Genomic DNA, 20,121 nt, shown 5'->3' with positions numbered 1-20,121 from the left:
GCTTGTGGAAATAATTGCCACAAGGAGTGTTGCCAGGGCTAGAGCTTTAAAGACCAAATCTTTATGTGGATAAGACATTATAATTCTTGAGAGGGCTTAATTCAGCTGCCTGAGTAGGAATTTTGTGTACTTTTCGCAGGAGGATCTGATTGCCATCGCTGTCGCGGACAGGATGCAGGACTACCTGGTTTTCTGATCTGTTGCCATTGTTCTCATGTTCTTATGAATTGGTCTCCTGAGGTTACGTGAAATATCTTTTATTGGGGGACTTGTTATTATTTATACCCTGCCAACACCTTCGGCAGAAAGATGGACGTGGCTGTTAAGGAGAACCTGTGAGATTCCATCGAGAGATGCTTCTCTCCCCTCCTGTGTTGCTGCTTTGAATTGAAACCCGGTCAGCACTGTAGAAACTTCTGCTGTGAAATTCGTGTGGTTTGGTGGTACCTTATATAGCACAAGTTGTCATTGCACGAGACGCTGTTGTATTTCATAGGCAGCTCGGGAAAATAAGTGGGCAATTGAGCAGGGCAAAATACTGAAATTCCCTCTGTGACCAGCGAGTGGCTTTTTAGAAGTAAGAGTTTGGTGGGCAGCATTAAAAAATTTATATGCTTCCTCCACAAATAAATAGGAAGCTATTTATATCAGGCACTGGGGTCCCTGGGAGGGGCTAAAGTTGGAGGAAAAACTCTGAGGAAAATAAAACAATGCCAGGCTGTTGGATTCACATCAAACAAAAGCAATTACCCACAGTTGCTTCTGCATCCATATTTTCTGTGGATTTTAGCGTGTTCCCATTCCACAGTGATTTCTGTTTCTAAAAAAAGTGAATTAGCATAAGGCTGCAGATGGCAGGATTTTAAGAGCAATGCCCCTCGTTGGTGCTGCCTGCATCTTAGAGCAAGTGAGTAAAAGTCAGATGTTTCAGGTGTCCTTTTGAAGTTCTTGCGATGAGAGGTAATGTATTTTCATCCCTTAAAATTCAGCTTAATCTGACAAATGTTTGCCTTCCTCCGGGTAACTAGAGGCAGGCAGTGTAAGCCCAGGGTGAAGTTAGTCACATTAGAAATTTAGAAAGATGTGAACCGACCTCTGTGAAGGAAGTTGGCTGCAGCAGAGAGATGAATCAGCAATTTGCCCTTCAGATTGGTAATTTTCTTGGTTATTGAGGTTTCCCTGATTTTTATAAGATGCCATTTATACCAACCTGCGAAAAGCACTCGAAGATGCATGTCTTGAATTGGAAAGGTAACAGTTTTGCACAAGAATGGTGTGGAAGGAGATTGCTTACCAAACCCTGACACACTTTTATTTGCACATGTACAAAGGCGCGCTGTGCATGCGATTCCTCGTCCTTCCCCATCCAGACATCGGTGCTCTGCTCCTGCGTTTCGGGGGTAACGCCGAAGCAGGGCCTGGACTGCGCGGGCGGTCTCTCGTTAACCCCAAAGCCTCGCCTCTCCCTTTCCCTGCTCTTTACATGCTTTCCCGAGCGATGTAATCTGCAGATGTATCTTCAGTTTTAACTCTCAGTAGGACCACTTTGGTGGATGTCAATGACGGACATGAAAAGCTGGAGAGCAAAGTCTCATTTCGTACCTCTGTCCTGGCCAGAGCAGAAAATGGTTGCACGGAGGCTGTCAGTGCTGGGTTAGTTGATAGCCAGTTGTATAATTAAAATGAGTTTATGGCCTTTTTCCCTTCAAAAGGAGTGTGTGTTTTGCCAAGCCCACTATACAGCAGCCCCCTAAAGAACTGTGATGATAATTAAAAAGAAATCACTCGGTCCCACTGGCTGCCTGGGGAGAATGCCAGCGAAGAGCTGTGCGTCCCCCCCGTTCCCAAAGCAGAGCCGTGTGGATCTGCAAGGTTCGATGGAGCTTTTCCCTTGCCACTCTCGGCGTCCCCTCTGTTCCCACCAGCACAGCCCTCAGGGCCGAGAGCTGCGAAATCCCCCCGCGCTGTGGCCCCGGTGGGAGGCGATGGCTGAGGGTCGCGTTCCGGCTGGGGCTACCAGCAAAACCAGCATCTGTGCCCCAGCCTTCCCCGAATCCCTCACCCCGGAGTGGGACTGAGACCGAGTCCGCTCTCCTGTGCCCGAGCAGTTTGTATGGCGTATTACCGAAGCGTATGTCTTCTTAAAGGTCTTTTCCACCCAAAATGGTTCTGTGATTCTATGATTCTGTAAGTTTGGTCTTTGCAGGGTTTCTCCTGCTTTGTAAGTGCCACCAGCAGCTGTTAGAAACTCACGTGTAGAGGTCAGCAAGCCGTTCCTGCTGTGGCATAGCCATTTATCTGCGAATTTCCTTTTAAAAACAAACCCAAACGCACCTGAAGTCTGTCTCTGGGATAAGAATATGTCATATGAACACTTCTTGCAGCAAGTTTCCCCGAGTACTGTGGCACGAGCAGCTCTTGATTCCACTCTAAAGAGAAGTGGAAGCGGTTCCTATTGCGCTGTTTTTCTTAGGAAGCCGCTGCTGTCGGTGAATTACGTGTAGCAAAGAATTTATTAGTAATACACCATACTTTCAAAGTGTCTCCTCTCTCTTCTGTCCTCCTGCTGCTGCAGGGAGTAGGTTTTGAGATGGATTTCTCTGTGAGATGAAATAACTCCTATTGCACACTAGTTAATGAACGGAAATTAAAATGTTAGTTGAGGTAGGATGCGGGATTAGTGGTACAGTAGTAAAGAAGGATGGTAAACCACATTTTAGGGTGAAAACAGCCTTCCCTCTCTGTCTCAAATTGGAAACGAGGAACATTGTTTCTCGTTATAGCAGATACGAATGATGTATCATTCTATTAAGATAATAACGGATTTAAAGTATTTTACTGCTAGTTAAATCTAATTCACGGTGCTCAACGCAGATTTCAAGGATCAAGGGATTTAGATTACTCGGCATTATCAGCTTTAGGCTGTCGTTTCTGGGTGCATTTGGGTGCGCGCAGTGGTGGGACGGCTGTGTGGGCGATGGTGCGGGTCGCCGTTCCTGCCTGGAGGACACCGGCGTGCTCCTGGCCCCCGGCTGCACCGCCTGCCCCATGCTTGCTCTGCGGTGCCATAGATCACGACCCGCCAGAAAAGAGACAAGGGTCGTCCGCAGTCCTCGACAGTCCCTGGTTTTGCTCTCCAGGTGGGCACATGGGTGCCGGTACTGGCACAAGGGAGAGTCCGACCAGTTCTTCCAAAAGGTCTTCCCTTTCTTTCCCAAGGCTGCTGCGGATGCGGCTGTAGCATGCGCCCGGCATCCTGAATGCAACGGAAAAAGAAAGATCTCAAGTACAGGAAGGGAATAGAATAAAACAAAGATCCCTCGGGTTCGTGGTTATTTAAATGCTTTTCTCAAGACGCCTTTCTCTGCCCCTGAGCGCTGGGTATGGGCGCCGCGTCCTCCTGGCATGTGAGAGCAGCCCTCCTCCCCGCTGGGGCTGTAGTTGGGACTGAAGCTCTCAGCTGGACGGAACGTCCTGGAGAACCGCAGAGAACGGGAAGAGAAAAACCGCTGTTCGTTCAGACACAGACTGTCATGAGCGCTGGGAGTGATTCCCGGCTGTTTCCACAACAGCAGCTAAGGTGGTTTCAGGGGTATGTTAGTTGTGTTGGGGCAAACCCAATCCTGTAGGGGTGTCACTCACGATGTTGCAGTGCTGCAAAGCTGTTGACCGATCTGTGCACCTCTGGGACCTCATGTCTAACTCAGGATTGACGAGAATGAATACAGATCCATCCTAATTGGCTCGCTAACTTAATGAAGTTTCCCTGCAACTGATTGCACAATGGCAAACTGACCCGTGTCACGCATTGAGCGCGCACCGAGGCTGCAGCCAGGAAGGGATGATGTCCTCTTTTGCTCCACTCTGTTAACCGGCAAAGTTCTCCAGCAGCCAAAGTCAAATGGAGAAGAAACTGCAACGGGGCAAAGCTTCTGTTAACTGACTGGGTACTTCATTACTTTACCCTGGGAGTGTGCATGCGCAGGGACAAAGTCACTTGTGGTTTTAGAAATGTAACTACGAACCATGTTCCAGCTTTTAAAAATAATTTTAGGTGCAATGCGATAACATGTTAATAAGCCATTACCTAATCAAGCTGGTGGAAATGATGCAGATGCAATTTTGTCCTCATTTTTTATTTTATTTCAGAATAATGTGGGAATAGTTGTATCAGTCCAGACCAGAGGTCCTTTTAGTATATTATTCATAGTCTTTGTTGTGATCAATAGCACACATATAGGGCAAAAAATAGAAGAACAGAACAAGATGATGGCGATAGTTCCCTGCTGTACCCTATCAACTGGATAGCTGAGGACTTTCTGAAAAAGAGGAGTTATCTTTAACAATCCTTACGTTAGTATTCTTCCAAGTTTTTGTCCAGTCCTGTTTTGAAATCAGATAAACTCTGAGCTCCCATAGCCTCCTGTGATAAAATCCCAGTTAGGTAAGTTTTGTGCATGAAATATCTCCTTTGGTTTGAATTTTGTGGCTGCCAGTCTTATTTCACGTCACCCGGTCAGTCTTCTAAGGGAGGAGGTGATTCAGTTTTCCCCTATTCCGTGCTACTCATGGTGCTAGATCTCTCTATATCCCACATCAGTTGTTTCTTTTCCAGTATGTTTAATGTTTTACTGTAAAAGGCCCTGTTTCATCCTTTTGACAATTCTTTTTGATGGTCTCTGTACTTTTCCCAGTAATAACCTTTTATGTTACAGGGATGCAGTAAACTTACAAGGAGTAAAACTGTTTACTGGTAAAGAGGTTCTGATCTGTGCTGCCGTCGGGGATTCGTAAGCAGTTGTATCTAAACAAAAATCTCAGCTCTAATGCCCACTGAATCAAGTGGGAGTCCTTCCATCGACTTTGGTCATGAGCCTAAATCAAACCACACTAAAAGCATTTTGTGGAAATACGACTCAAAGTGGAAGTGGCTAGAAAACAAAAGTGGCCTTGACTTATTTAATCATTCATTTCCAAAAGGTAAGAAATGCAAAAGCAGAGTTTAAACACTGACAGGCAAGCTCGTTATCTGGGTGCTGCTGCTAAGTGTCAGCGATCTAACGCTGTCTTAGGCAATAATTTGCACGCCCTTTGTATGGCACTGCCACGGAAAGCAAACTCTGCCACAGCTTCCCATTCCTGCCCCCTCTTTTTGCCCACTGTGTAATGAACCGGGTTGTGGAACTGACCCAAGTGCGAAGATTTGGGGTTTTTTTTATTGGTGGGGAGAGGTGGTGTCTGCTCCTCCTCAAATGTTCTCGTGCGTAAATTTTAATCCCCCAATCGAACGCACTGTGTAGCTACAGAAAACATCCTGCTAGTAAATACACTGCTTATTTCATTGCAAAAGCTGTTTTTCTGGGCTGTGCCGCTGGACCCAGCTCACTGCAGGGTCGGGCGCGCGTCGGTTCGGGCGCGGGAGGCGCTGGGCTGTGTGCTGGGACCGACCCTTCGCAGTGCCGCCCGCAGCACTGGGGTAGGAAGCACATCTCTCGGAACACGGTAGCTGTTTCGTTGACGTTCAGGTTGCCCAGCTCCCTTTAAACCAATGGTAATGTAATCGCTGTCATTCCCAAAGGGAAAAGCAGTGGGTTTGGGCTTTTTCTCCTTTCTTTTCAAATTATGTTCTGTGTGTACAGCCGTTCAAAATTTAATCTAGTAGCAAGTTAGCTCCCGCTCCACTTAAATTTGCTGGACATCCAGAGAGACTGACCAGCCCAGTAAAATCCCAGCTTTTCCACTGGACGCTGAGATAAAGCGTTTTGAAGTACAGCATGATAGAATTGGACCTCAGCGCATGTGGAAAATGGTTGTGAAATAATAACCGGTGAATAACCTTCTACTTAATTGCTTTGGCAATAAGCAAGATGTGAACAGCTGAATCTTTAAATGCAGCTTCAGTTGACATAATATTGGAAATTAATTTTTAAAAAAAGTGAAAAATTTGAGTGCTGTTTCAGATTTTGGCTTTTAAGTCAAAACTAGTTTTCCTTTGCCTGTACAACGCTGATTGCCTGAGTCAGACTGGTTTCAAACTTTGGATCGCTCTAGCAGTATTTGTGAGCCCTAAGTGAGAGCAGCATCATTACCGCTCCTTCGGGAGCGCTAGCAGTGACGACCGCAGTGATGAGGTTTATAGAGATGCTGGCTTAGGTCTATAGAAAGCAGGCTGGAGATGTTGTTTGCCTTTCCTTTAGGTTTATGTGGGAGGCAGTACATATTACGGCAGGGTTCATGCTCTCTGCAGCGCGTTGTGCCTGATCCTTTCTGGGTGTCTCTGTCTTCTGGTGCTGAGCAGTAACGCTGCCGGCTGCAGGCACGTGCCGGTCTCAGCCCGGCAGTCAGTTGACAGCTCACTGGTTGTAGTCACCTCTCACTGGTGGTGATCAAACTGTCCTGTACCCTCCAAACAGCCCTTCAAATGGGCTCTTTAGAAAATGGGAATGACAGTAGTTCACGTCTTAAAGCTTTGGGTTTGCTTCCACTGCTGGACATGCCACAGTACTTGCAGGTGGATTAGTTGAGTTGGACTTTTCATGGTTTGATTTGTATTTGAATGCTTTTGTCTGTAAGGCTCCTCCTGTCAGGAGCTGCCGTGGGACTCTAGTCTTTGCCAGCCCGGACAGTGCTCAGTGTGAGGGTTGTTGCCCCTTTTTAGGCTTCGCTTTTGTTAGAATTATTTCTCGTAGCTGTTTTCTAGGCATTTGGGACTGCAGAGGAATATTTCTCTATCCCTGTGCAGCAATGCCCAGAGTGAGTGAAATACCTCTCACATCCATAATGTCACATATTCACTGCTGTACGGATCAACGATATACATGATGTATGGTAGTTTTGACAGCAATTACTTATATTTGACCATAGTGGTTGCTACTTTGCCCAATACAGTTCCTCTCAAAGCTCAGATGGCTTTAGTGTGTTATTGGATTGGTTTTCTGGCTATTCTTATCTAATTTTCTGCGTCCAAGAAGTGGATTTCCCAGCAATTCCCACTGAAGCAATTATTCTTGTTGGCTAAGGTGAACAAAGCAAGCTTTCAGGATATCCTTTGCTGGGAATATAAGGGCTCACTCTTGGAAGAACCTGGTGTCTGCAGCGAGGAAAAGGGGTGGAATTATCAGTACTGAATTCTTCCCGGGGCTGCGTCTTCCGTGATGTTGAGTCAATCACAAACTCGCCAGGAAAGTTCAAGCCTTGTCTGTCTTCATAATTCTGTTTTTGTAGCCAGGTTCTGACCCTGTCACAGCAAATGAGGTTGAGTGGTATGGTACAGCAGCCGCCTTCTCAATGTAAATGCGTATGTCAGCTGCGTGCGTATGTAGTCATCCTAAACATGTTGTTTATATTTTATAGCAGTTTGCTCTAAGGAAATAAACTGGCACCGCATGGTGCAACATGCTCCCTATGGAGAAGATGAGATTGGAGTTTGAATACTGATGAGGGGCATCTGCAGCGAGGGAAACGCAATCTCGAGTGTCCTGCCAAACAGAGAGACACTAGAGAAATGCCAACAGTGGGAGTAGTTAGGTCCACACCTTTTAAAGCACTGCTTTTCTCCTCATTAATTTGCTGAGGACACAAGCATACAAGAACGAGGTGGTTATGACATTCTCTATTTCGTCTTGGACTGTGATCTGTTCTGGGAGAGCATTTCAGGCCACGTCCAAACCCAACATTTGTGTACTTCAGTCCAGTTGATTTGGTGTGTTCTTGAGCCTTTTTGTTTTTTGTTTGTTTTTTTTTTTAAGGCTCCTGTGTTCGATGCTGTCAGCATGTGACAGCTTTATGTGACATACGGAACTGATGGTGTGTTTCAGAGCTCCTCACACTTGTCAGAAACCTCGAGTCTGCGTGGTAGTCTGCAACCCAGTGATCTTACGTTTTGCACTTGGCGAAACGCAGTTACATGGTCCATCTGTTGGCTGTTGAATTAGAAATTGAGTAAAACCAAGACCACGTGGAGAGTGATGTAACAGTGTACCTATAGTAGAGTTTTGTGGTAATGATGATTTCAAGGGTGATATTTTTTACGAGCAATTGTATTGTAAGAATTCATCTCCATCAAAAAATGAATGTGTTAAATCGCTGAGATTTCCCAGGGCCTTGGAGCGCCCCACAGTCGGATATCGCTTTTACCTTGGTCGCATCACCATGTTGTGTCTGAGCTATGAGGTTCAAGGGTAAGTAGCACGAAGGGATCTTTGGTCTTGCTCAGCTTGGATGGTGCTGTAAGGGGGGGGAAAAAAAAAAAGGCTTTTAATTGTGATTGTAGACCTTCAAAAATACCTTTAGCATAGATATGGTCCTGTAAACAGGACACTGCTGAAGCTGGCAGACCTATGCGGGTTCAAGATTTCTGTAGTTCACCCTGGGCAGGTCACTTTCCTGTATCTTAATTTCCTTAGCCCTGAAGTAGAAATTAATGATGTTTAACTTCCTTTCTAAATTGTCCCAAGCCTCACTGTGATTAAATGCGCCATGTATGTGCTGAATAGTATTATTATAGCATGAAACTATAATGCAAACGAAAATTTAGAAAAAGAAGCAATGCAAAAAACATATCTTTGAAACAGAGGGGTTTGTCGGGCTGTTGGGAGGGTCTTTTATTCGCCATTGCAGGTAGATGGCAGCTGGTCCCATCGGCAGCTTCTCAAACATGTGTGTTCACGACCAAAAGTCCCTGGAGTAGAAGCGGCTCGAAGAAAGCCCGGCAGGGCAGCGTCTCATGCAGGAGGAGCAGGACTGTGCTTGTACACACCCGTAAATTATCCCATCCGGAGGGAGCTGGGTGTTTAGGTATTCTCATTGTTTGGAAATTTGTTGTTGGGAAAATATTAAGAACCTCACAGCACATAGTTCTTTGCCGTGTCGAAGTGGATTGCCGGTCCCTTGAGGCAGAGGCTGCCTGGGTCTGCCTTCCACAGAGCCAAACACGTTGTCAGCACTCAATTAGACGCGTATAGATGGTTTCATGCTGACTCAGAGCTCAAAGATAGCCACTATTTTTTTTACCTGTCGAGCATCCCTGCATAGAGCGAGTGAGCTATTTTTACCCGAACCTGAACCTTTCTAGCATTATTCATGGTAGGAAAAAATAAACCCGGTGTGCTTGAAGTCAAAAGGGAAAGAAAGGATCTTTTCTTGGAGGTGCCTGTGAACCTCACAGCCTTCCAGTAACGGAGGAGACACGGCCTCTGTGTGTCCCTCTGTCCGTGCCTCGCTCCCCTCTTGGTCCTGCTGCGCGGGCGACCTGCAGGTGGGAGCAGCCCCTCTCCGGGACACACAGGGCTGATCAGCCCCCGTAAGAAAAGAGCAAGTGAGACTGGGACAGCCATGGATTTGGAACCGAGGGGTGGAAGGCTGGTGGGTCAGAGCCGTTCCGGGGAACAGCTATAGAGTCACGCTGGGAAATTTTTGTTTGGAGGGAAAGAAGAGAAAAATAAGAGCAAGGAAACCTGGTTCCAGCAGGGAGGAGCTTTTTGTGACTGTTAAATATGAAGTCTACAGTTTCTCCCGCTCCTCTCATCTCCTTTGCTTCCACTCCCTGGGGTGCTGCTTTTCCAGGGGGCACCCAGAGAGCCCTGGAGAGGGCAGAGCTCCCACCGTAACCCCCGCACGGCGACCGAGGCTGCGCTACCTGAAGGTGGCAACAGAGGCTGGGGGGGGATGTTTTCCCTCTCCGGTGGGTGTTTGGGTGGAGGAGAGGGAAGTGTAAGATTTTTTTTTAATTTTTTTTTTTAATGCTGTACATTTTTGTAATTCCAGCCGTGCACGGAAAACGCTGGGCAGTGCTGGCTGGGACGGTGCCTGTGCACCTGTACGGGGTGGGACAGGCATTCAGAGGCAGAAATAGACACCAAGCCATCCTGTTTGGGCAATTACACTCTTCCTGCGTTCTCACCGCAGTCGGCATTTCGGCGGCTCTGCCACAAAGGGAGGTATAAAGACAAATGTGATCTCCTTTTGAAAATACCTGTACTTAAAAGTACCTCCCTCCTGGGATGGCATTCATTATGTGTCTGTTTATTCATCCGTTGCTCACACCATAATTTGCTCCTGCAGAAATGTGTCTCAGCTCCACCCAGCCCTGGGACCGAGCTGCTTCTGCTGGCACTGTTGGAGGTCATTTACCAAGAGAAATTAGCTGCACGGCATACGTAATGGCGACTGACATGGCTATACTGGGCCACAGGTGCTCTGAACGCCATCGCTACCTTCTCAGTAGCTCATCCCAAATCCCAATGGATTCTTAACTCTGTCCTGGCTTGTGCCGTACATCTCTTCAAGGGCTGGTAATATTCTGAGATGGCTTTAAGTGTAAATGGGAAGAGGAGCTCTTGATTGGGAAGAGGCAAACGAAACGCCAGCCTCTGCCATTGTGCCCTCTGAATATGAAAGATTTGTGGCAGTGGGTTGAGCCGAAGCTGTCGCTGCTGTGGTGTCCCTGGGGTGTTAATTTTGGCATAAAAATATTGGGTGTGGGTGAGGGCAAGGAGCAGAAAAAGCTGTGGGATGGGGAGAGGAGCCGGGTAGGAAGAGGCTGGCACAAGTGCCTGGCTCCTTTACGGGAGTGCATCCCTCCGCGTTATGCTGTGCCCATCCTCCTCTGCTAATTAATCCTGCTTCTGCTGCCCCGCTCTCCAACTGAAGGCCCGGGCAGTTTTCTGTCTTCTGGATAAGAGCTCTCTGTCACGGTGGTTAGTTGTCTCCTGGTCTGGAGTACCGCGGGTTTCCATCCCACCATATGACATGCCCTACATTCATTCGCCTCTGCTCTGCCGCCCCGGTGTGCTGTTCCGGAGGCTCGGCTGTCGTTTGCAGGAGTAATTGCAAAAATTGATTCATGCGAAATGCCTACAACAGGCCAATCCTTTTGACAGACCACACAGCCATCATATTCTGCATTTATTTGAGTCAATCAAGGCTCCGATGCATATTTGGGTCATAAATACTGTGATATAAATTGCATTTATTATTATGACAGCTGTGTTCCATTACCTGTTATTTATTAGGAGCTGTTGTCCTTTCGTTTTACACCTTGCGGAGCTGTCAAGTCAGCAGCTTACCGGGGACAAAGCTCACGGCTCAGTTCAGAATCTTCCAAAAATAAATTCTCCGAAGGGATTTGAGTAACAGCAGGATGTGTGCTGTTGGAAAGGCACTGGACAATCTTTTTGTCGCTTTGTTTTATTGGAAAGAGGAGGTTTGTGCTTTTTGCCTGCTTTTGCCCAAATTCTAGAATTAGACTTTGCGTTTATGATCCAGAGGTCACTGAAGCTAATAATCCCACTGATTAATGTGAATTTTGGATCACACCCTCCATGTCTCAAAGTTGAATTAATCAGGTTATTTGATATTTGAAACAGTGGGATGCTGACTTGGATCTTCCTAATTTTCCCTTGGAAGCTTTTTTAGCTTCGTGTCTTTTTACATCGTAAAACCGGCAGAAAATCTCATTCTGAGATGAATGAATCTCAGCGTCCTTCCAAGGGGAAGGTCAAATTGCAATGGGGATGCTGCTCTGTACGAGTCAGACTCATTTTCTGCTTCTCATCCCCAATGAACAGTCACGGACCCTTCGTGCCAGGTTGCCGCACCCGCTTTGCAAGGTGCCGAGCACTTTGGTGTTAATTCGGGAAAGCGCTTAATCGTGGAATTGATGACTCTAAAGTGCTTAATATAAGCATGTGCTTGAGTGCCTTGTTGGACTGGGGCCAGCGCAGATGTACCCTTGTGGAGCAGAGATTTGTGAGCCGCTTTTGGTCTACTAGAGCCAAGTTCACTGGAGACCGAGGGATGCAGGGATGGAGCTGGACCGTGCTGCAGGGGTGGGCGAGCGTGACAAAATGTGTTGGAAAATGAACATTTATTCCCCCAGGCAGTCCCTGTCCTGCCACGGAGCAGGGAACCTGGCTCAGCACAATGGTGGGGCTCTTGGGCTACCACGAGCCTTGCGTGGGCCGGCTGGGTGGGAGCCCGCGTGGGCAGAGATGGGTGCTGGAGGCACAATGCAACAAACAGCCCCGTCCGGCAAAGCTGGGCTCTGCGCCGGCAGTGGGGGGGCTACAGGGATGGGGATTTGGGGGGGAGATGCAGGGATTGAGTGTTCTGTCAATAGGGCTTATGCGCTTGTGAGCTTCAACGTCGCGCGTAGCATTACTATTGAAATATGTGTGATATAATTTTGCACGTGCTTCTTTTCATGTCTTAACGTGTCTGTGTTATCTCCATTTATTTCACTCTGAATGTAAAAAGAGTAAATCTGTAATTCCTATCAAATACCACAGTGCAAAAGTGATATACACACAATCATATGGCTCACAAAATATAGATGCAAATGGCTATGTATTATTTATAAAGCAGCTTTGACATCTTAATACATTAAAAAAAGAAAAGACGCTTAGATCATTTCGTAGTTCAGCATTCTGCACATTTTTGAGCTATCGTATATCATCATCCATGAAAAATTCATAATTTGGGTCTTAACCGCTTTAATTGTATGCACGCATTCCAACCAAAGGGGTGTGACCGCTGCTCTTGCTGGTTTTTTCCCCTATTCTATCCCCCCCACACCCCCTTTTATACAACTAAAAGTAAACAGCTAGGGTTAGACAGTACCAAAAGCCCACCCTGCCTTCCAAAAACTGCCCCATAATTAATGAGAGCCATAACTCTGTGACTAAAGAGGGATCTCCAGTGGGAGGTGTCCCTGTCTATGGCAGGGGGCTTGGAACTGGGTGATCTTCAAGGTCCCTTCCAACCTAAACCATTCTATGACCTCCAGCTGTTCCAGTGTCCCACCCAAATCCTTCCGGCTTTGTTGAACCTAAGACCGTCAGTGAAAGAAAAAGTGATTTTACTGCCGTGCAGTATGAAATGTAGTTGCTCTCATCCAGATCTCTAATGTGGAGAGCCAAAAGCCAGGTATAAATCAGCTTAAAATCTGGCAATTTCTGCCAGGTTCCAAGTTAGCCGTGAATACGGCGTGGGCGGCTCGTGTCAGGTGTTTCCAGTGGTGTCACTGGGCAGGTGGTTCTGCACTGGGCTGGAGGAGTGGATGCTGAAGTCGGGGAGGTTCTGCAGAGGTTGTTCTTGCGAGAGCTTTGTTCCTACTGGGGTTAATGCTTCGGGGTTTTTTCGGGGGGAAAGCAAAGGGGAAAGGTGAACTTGTAGTTTTTTCAGAAGAGGACATTCCTGGCCTGTTTGGGCTTTGTAGGTTAAAACTCTTTCTTTTAATGAAGTTGTTGCTCAGTGATGGGTTTAAATACAAGTACAGTACTGTTTAAAGGACCTGATGAGCAGACAGGAGTTTTCTGTCTAACTACAGGGCTGGTGCCAGTAGGATGATGGTAATGTTAACTGGTTTGCCTCACTGTGCCCACGGTTGCCTTAAAATACTGCCAGGAAAGATGAAAAAACTCCAGTTTCTGTGGCCTGTTTCTGGTCTCTGCTGCAAGAGCCAACAAGGAGCCCTCGCCTTGCTTTCTGTTTGCTTGAAATTCCTCCCAACCTCTACTTCCCCTTCTCAGTGACATTTGGGCAGAAACTCTTAATTTAGTCTGTCCTGGTTTTGCCCGTCCCCACAGCAGACTGCGAGGGGTTGGTGCTTCCCGGTGTCAGGCGGGTTCACTGCTCTGGAGTTTCTCTGGGAATGAAAAATCAGTTTGATTACGGAAACGCTGACTTCTGAAGGCCTGGCAGCTTTGTAAGTCAGGGCTGCAGAATGTCTAATTAAATGGAACTGCTCTCTAGAGGGTTTGGATTGCAGAAAATGAGTTTTCATGTTCTTGGCCTGATGTTTATTAAACGTTTCTTTCCTTTTTCTCTCCTTTGCAGTTTTCATCTGTAGTTTCATGGTTGCGGCACCTATCTTTGGTTACCTCGGTGACCGTTTCAACAGAAAGATCATTCTCAGCTGTGGGATCTTCTTTTGGTCAGCTGTCACTTTCTCAAGCTCCTTCATCACGGAACAGGTAAGATCGTTGCAGAGGCTTTTTGTGGGATGTCCCGCAAAGCCGGACGGTACGTGCCTGGAAACTCCCCGTTCTCCACGCCAGCGTGCCCGAGGGGAATGTGTCCCTCTGCTCTGTATTTGACATACAGTATGTTGCAATACCTGACCTTTCGTGGGTAAAGTGTGGTCTGTGTAACTGTGTTTTCTTGTCTGTGAAAGCTGTTGTTCATCTGCATTCGTGAAAACTAAGAGGTGAGGTATATCTAAGCAAGAGTTTCTGTTGACAATAACGGTTTTGTTGTGAGGGCGATTCTAAAGAAACTTTAAAAGGCTTTAAAAAAAGACTTAAAAAAAAAAAATCCATGTCTATATGGTGGTTCTCTTGTCTTCCGATATGTAAGAGAAGCCGTTGGAGTTTGTTGAGAGGTCTGCTTGTGGTACGTTGGATGACAAAATGCGTCCAGCAGTGGTTTTACGCATGCGCTTTGTTTGCTGTCCGACAAAGGCGGTGAAGGTGGACGGTAGCATAGGGATCAGATGTAGTTTCGGCTCCTTTAACGCTGGTTGATGGATATGGCTGGGGAACTGGTGATGGAGTTGTCAGGCTCACTTAATTTTGCCAAGCTATATGCACAGCATCCCTCACCTGCTTCCCGGACAGCCACAGGACCCCATTTCGAGGTCTCCTCATTGCATTAATTTTCTTGCCTGTCAGAGGCACTTGGAGGAAACAATGATCTGGCAGTTTCTGTGGAAAAAATATCCTCTTGTTTAAATCATGCTATAGAGGAGGTTTAATTGCTGCAGGTGGCAACATTCCTGGAGAGACAAATCACAGCTCCTGGCATCATCAGGCTGATTTCCCCAAGGGAGGCAGGGGCATTCCTCATCCGTTCTGTCCAGCCGCGTTCCAAAGATTGCAGCATTGTGATCACGCCTAAAGAATGACAACCGGGGACTAAACCTCTCCGCCCTGCTCCCTCCTGCCCACGCACATGCTCCGCAGTTTCTAATAAAAGAGAATTTCCACCTAAAGTGGGCAGTGGCAGTCACGCGTCTGGCTGGCTTTCATGTTGCGTTGATTGTTGCCGCATTTCTAAAGAAAAATGCGTATGGCCAAATGTAGAAGCCTTTAACTCAGTAAATCACTCTGGTTTATAACTGGCTAGGAAGCATCCTTTCCAGAGAAAGAACATCTCCCATATATATAAAAAGAAGAGGGTGTTTTAGTTTTCTTTTCTTTTTTTTGGTGTTTTTGTTGTTGTTGTTGTTGTTTAAATTTATCTCCATAACATTCTGCAAAAGCAGCTGTGACCAGAGCTCAAAGAGGGAAACATTTTATGAAGGAACCAGTTACCTGCTTGTAAACGCTTCTCACGTTATGACCACACATTCATGCTCAGGTTCACGTCGCGCTCTCTGCAGTGGACCTAGTCCTGTAGTTGCCAGTAGTGGAACACTGGAGCTGGACTGATGTCATCCATGTTTTCAGAGTTGATTTTCAGTTTAAGGATTTGGGGCGCATTAGCCGAAGTAGTTCATGGATTAATATATATAGTCATCAGTATACAGGAGCTCAGAGCAGCAGTGGCATATTTTTAGCCAAAGAACAGGAGAATAGTGTTTATAAAACTGGATTATGTTTGGAATCCAAATCACAATGTTTTGGAAGTCACAAAAGAGACAAGATCAAAATAGCCAGACCTGTGTTAATTCCTCCTGGATTTGCATCAGTAGTAACTCTGGACCCAAACTATGACCTTGGACAAAAACCACCCCAATACAGACAAAAGTCCCCTGTCCTGATTTTACTGTGATCCTCAACTCTACTGGAAAACTTACCTACGAAGTGAGAGGTCTCGTGCCCAGCTCTTCTTATCGACTCCAGGAGATTATGGAAAACTTTGCAGCTGCTGTATGGATGTGCTCTACCCAATGGCTGCAGCAGTTGAGCAAGGTCATAAGAATAACCCCAACATGGTATCCCTACCACTTTGGTGTCCTTTTTGGAGGCCCGATCTCTAATTGGGACGACATGCCACATTGCACAGGGTGAATTCCTGAAGTACTAATGAGAAAAAGGGTCAGAGAAGAGCTGATGCAGATTTTTTTTTTCTTTTTCCAGTGACTAACTAGGCATTTTTCCTGATCTTTGTCTTCTAGGAATCATTTGAGGAGCAAAACACTCGCTCTTCTCTCAACATTTTTTCTTTCTTTCTTTTAAGGCTGTATGAGTGTTTGTCGGGGAGGAAGGCTAGGAGGTGAAATACGAAAAACTCTTTGCTGGCGTCAATAAAAGCAGTAGTGAGGCCACTGTCAGTACGCGAGTCCACATGAAAGCACCAGGCTAGAATGAGCAAGTTTGGCATAGGCTGAGCCCGATGAAATACAGAAAAGTCCATTTTGTGGCGACAGGAAAAATCCTGAACTAGGCAAGAAAAAATAGCCATTGCATAGGAATAGCGAACAGTCTCCAGGGATTGCCTTTCTTCAAATTTTGACAGTGTCTAGTGCCTCGTGCATGCTATCAGTGTGTAATTAAATAGAGTACACATCCGCCGAGTTCAAATTTGGAGTGTAAATGGAAAGAGACAGCTTAACAAAGGCAGAAGGCAGCTACAGAGCTGGTGGACTCCGAAGGCACCCAATTTGTAATGGGTTTTGGCAGTGTGTTGTTAATATTAGTTTCTTGCTAAAATTTGGACACTTAAACGAAAACAATCAAAATGCTATCATTTGACTATCTCGATTATTTGTAATTTATTGTGCAAACGAGCATACAGAAAAGGACGTGTTAATTCTTATCTGTCAAGTTATTCAATAAAGAAATACCGCTGTGGCAAGAAGAGGACGTGGAGTGAGAAACTACCTCAGAGTGATGGATTTTGATCTGGAAAAAGGATTGGAGCACAATGAAACAGTTCATCTAAGATACTATCTAAATGCTATTTCATGCTGTTTGGGTTAGAAAGATAGTGACTGAAAATCAGCAGATAAAGCAGGGAGTTTGATATATGTGCCATGAAGATGCGTAGTTGCTAAGAGAACACTGCATTAAGGTTTGTAACCACTTATTTATTACCAAATATCTTTGGGCTCTTAACATGGAATAATCACCGTCAAATAAATGAAGAATGAATCTCTTATCCGCTACTAGCTACTAAATGACTAAATAATAAGCTCTCACAAAGGAAAAAAGAAAATCAGACCAAAATTTAAGGATAGTTCCAGGGTATACAGGAGGTGATAGTAACAGAAAACAAGGCATTAATTCCCTGCATAGCAAAATAGAAACATGACAACTAGATAATTCAATGTTTGGTTACTGTTCATGAGGTCTTAAATTACCTTTAAAACAAATCAAAATAAGAAACCCAAGTAAATACTGTATCAAAGAGTGATTCCATAAATACTCCTGGTTTCATGGATAAAAATAGCTAATGATAAATTTACCTAAAGAAAATAATCAGAAGTAACAAGGCTGAGATAATATTGAAAAGGTCACTTTTTATTCTGTCAAATAATGTGATTTGTTAATTTATATTACTGCACAGTTTCTCTATAGAAAAATAAGAAATGAGTCCTCCTCTGCTTTGTCTCTGATACTTGCATGTTTCTGCTCTATATAACACTGTTTAGCATTTCCTAAAATCAAAGTTGCGTAAAAAAATCATTAACAAACTTGTTCATTAATCTAAGATTAGTTAAAGTTGGTATCTACTTAGACATATCTCTAGATTAACTCCATTTACAGAAACTTCAATGAAGTATGTATATATCTTAATTTGTGTTTTATAAGTACAAGCACCTGCTTAGAAATTACCTCCCTTTATGCATGCCTCTTAATCAGTTCTGCACCTGCAGGTACACAAATTTTGGTACTTTCACCTGCAAACCCCTTTCTTGGGTTGTTTTGGCTTTTGGCAAGCATTGGGAGAAGACGCTGCCTGGTTGGTGGTTCGCGCTCCGTAATAAAGCAGCAAAAATCAAGCGGAGGCGCTGTGTGGTATAGGGTTGTATCACAGAGACGGGCACCGAGCACGCAGACATCGCGGGGTTTCTTTACCAAGAGGCATTTCCATCCCCACAAAAAGCTAAACGTGTCTCTGTCTTCCTCCGCGTCAATGCACACTCCGCTTTAATAAGTAACCAGTTTTTCCTCTAGCTGGCGTTTTGATGAGCGTAGTGCCTGTTTGCCGGGGTTGTGGCTGAACATCTCGAGCGGGTTTAGGTTCCGGGATGTCACTGCGAAGAGTCTGTAGTCCCAATTGCACCGTTTCTCTCTTTCTGCACAGTTTCACGGGAAGCAACTTGGGTTATCAGGAGTGATCCGGCCACGTGCTGAGGGCTTGTTTCGGGCTGCCTGGATACCCGCATCTAGTAGTCATAATAGTAGTTGTCTCAGCTGACTTTTTGGGGCAGAAATTTGTCATAGCCAAAAGCTTGCTGTGGGTGCTAACCTTCCTCCCCCTCTTAGCACCAGCTCCCGAGAGAGCAGGACCCTCGTGGGCAGACACCGCTTGCTGAAAGCGAGGGGGAGCCTGGAGGTGGAAAATCGCAGGCTGTTCTCCCAGTCTTGTGAAAGACTGCTGTTCCCCGGGTAAATATCCTGAATAAAGCATATTTCTCTGCAAAAGGGATGCTGTTTTACACATGAGCAAAGTATTCTAAGTGGTTTGGCTCCAGTAGGCCAGGAGACCGAGCGCACCTCCTAATCAGCCAGCCCAGGCTGTGGTGATGTGGGTTTGCTGGGAGACATGAGAGCGGCGCGTGGTGGGAAGATTGGAAATAGAAAAGCAAAGAATTAAGAAGGTAAACCAGGAATGTGCTTTTGAATCCCCCAGTTTTTGGTAAATGTTTCTGTTTAAATGTTGATGGAGCTAACATGATAAAACCTTTCTGCTCCCGCTGCAAGTTAATCTGGATAGGTATTTCTAGTACTGTTGTTTTTCTTTTCCTTTCCTTTTGATTTATCTCTGAAAGAGGAAGCAAATAGTCCACTGTGGAATTCCAGTTAGCCTGCAGTGCTTGTTAAAGTCCCATCTTTCAGACTTGCCAGATGTATATTTATTTCCCAAGCTTGTCTTTCAAGGAGTGCTAAGAGAGAAGCAACAAATTATGTGCAGAATGGAACAAATGGTTAGCTGGGTTAATTTTAAAAAACGTAAACATAAACCAACCCCACCCCCTACACAGGATGATTCACTCTGAGGAAAAAAACAAAGCCTTTGGTCTTACATGCTCTGGCAGAAGTTGTATTATAAAACATACAGCTTCTGTTCCTTTGCTTCCACTGTGCAAGATAAATCCACAGTTTGGAAAAAAAAAACAAACAAAAAACCCAGAAACAAACAAAACTCTACAAGCCTCAAGCCATCGTTTTGTGTGTAAGAAGGGTATGGAGTATTATCTTTGAAGTCACCATGAATTACTGGGATGATTATATCCCACCATTCCATCCTATTATTTTTGAGCAGAACTCTCTTTTAGCAAGAAGGCAAATTAGATTCTCCCAAGCGACTCTGTGCAGTCTGCTGCACACCCATTCAATCCCATTCCTCACACGCCATTCCTGACAGTTCATAGGGCTGTTCCAGAAATCGGGGCTGGAACTAACGCGGGACAAAGGCTGTCAGCCCACTCCGGTGCATTTTGCCAGCCTTTAATGTGCTACTGGAACCCTACGGATGAGCATATGCTGTTGAAGTTGGATTTCTGCACGCTTGCCCTTTTGCTAGGCTGCTTGGGAGAAATACAGTCCGCTTATCCCGGAGGAGAGATGCGGGTGGGTACCATACTGCGGTAGTGCTGCTGTTCTCACCGCCAGCGGTGCCAGTGCTCACATTACTGACTGCTGCGGTTACGGTCGCGTGTGCCATGCTGGTATCGTGCCCTGCACCACTGCCTGCCAGCTGTAGCCTGCTCCTGCTTTGCCCCTGCTCTGTTAAGACGAGACGTGACAATCCCTTCATCTCCTCTTCTCCCCGGCTCTCAGGACTCCCTCCCCGACACAGGAGAGGTGCTGGACTGGGGGGCAGTGCCGGAGGGGGGGATGCTGTGCTGGGTGGCTCTGAAGTCCCAGGAGAGAGGGAAAGGATAAGGCTCCTCGTCACCACTTCACACTGCGGAGTGAAGTTCTTCATGGACTGATCCTGCCTCTCTTTCCC

The 20,121-nt window shown here is 45.9% G+C and overlaps 1 protein-coding gene across 1 annotated transcript in view; it reads left to right on the top strand.

The window, feature by feature from the left end:
* Nucleotides 1-20,121, top strand: part of SPNS2 (spinster homolog 2 (Drosophila)) — an 89,420-nt gene that overhangs the window by 18,225 nt on the left and 51,074 nt on the right. Inside the window, exon 4 of the mRNA XM_009885184.1 lies at nt 13,837-13,973. Within this exon, the coding sequence (XP_009883486.1) occupies nt 13,837-13,973 (137 nt within the window). The remainder of the gene's footprint in view (nt 1-13,836; nt 13,974-20,121) is intronic.

This window comes from Charadrius vociferus, unplaced genomic scaffold, assembly GCF_000708025.1.
Source record: "Charadrius vociferus isolate BGI_N301 unplaced genomic scaffold, ASM70802v2 scaffold54, whole genome shotgun sequence".
NCBI classification, from domain to species: domain Eukaryota; kingdom Metazoa; phylum Chordata; class Aves; order Charadriiformes; family Charadriidae; genus Charadrius; species Charadrius vociferus.
Note: the sequence above shows the minus strand (reverse complement) of the source record. Positions and strands in the feature narration are given on the sequence as shown.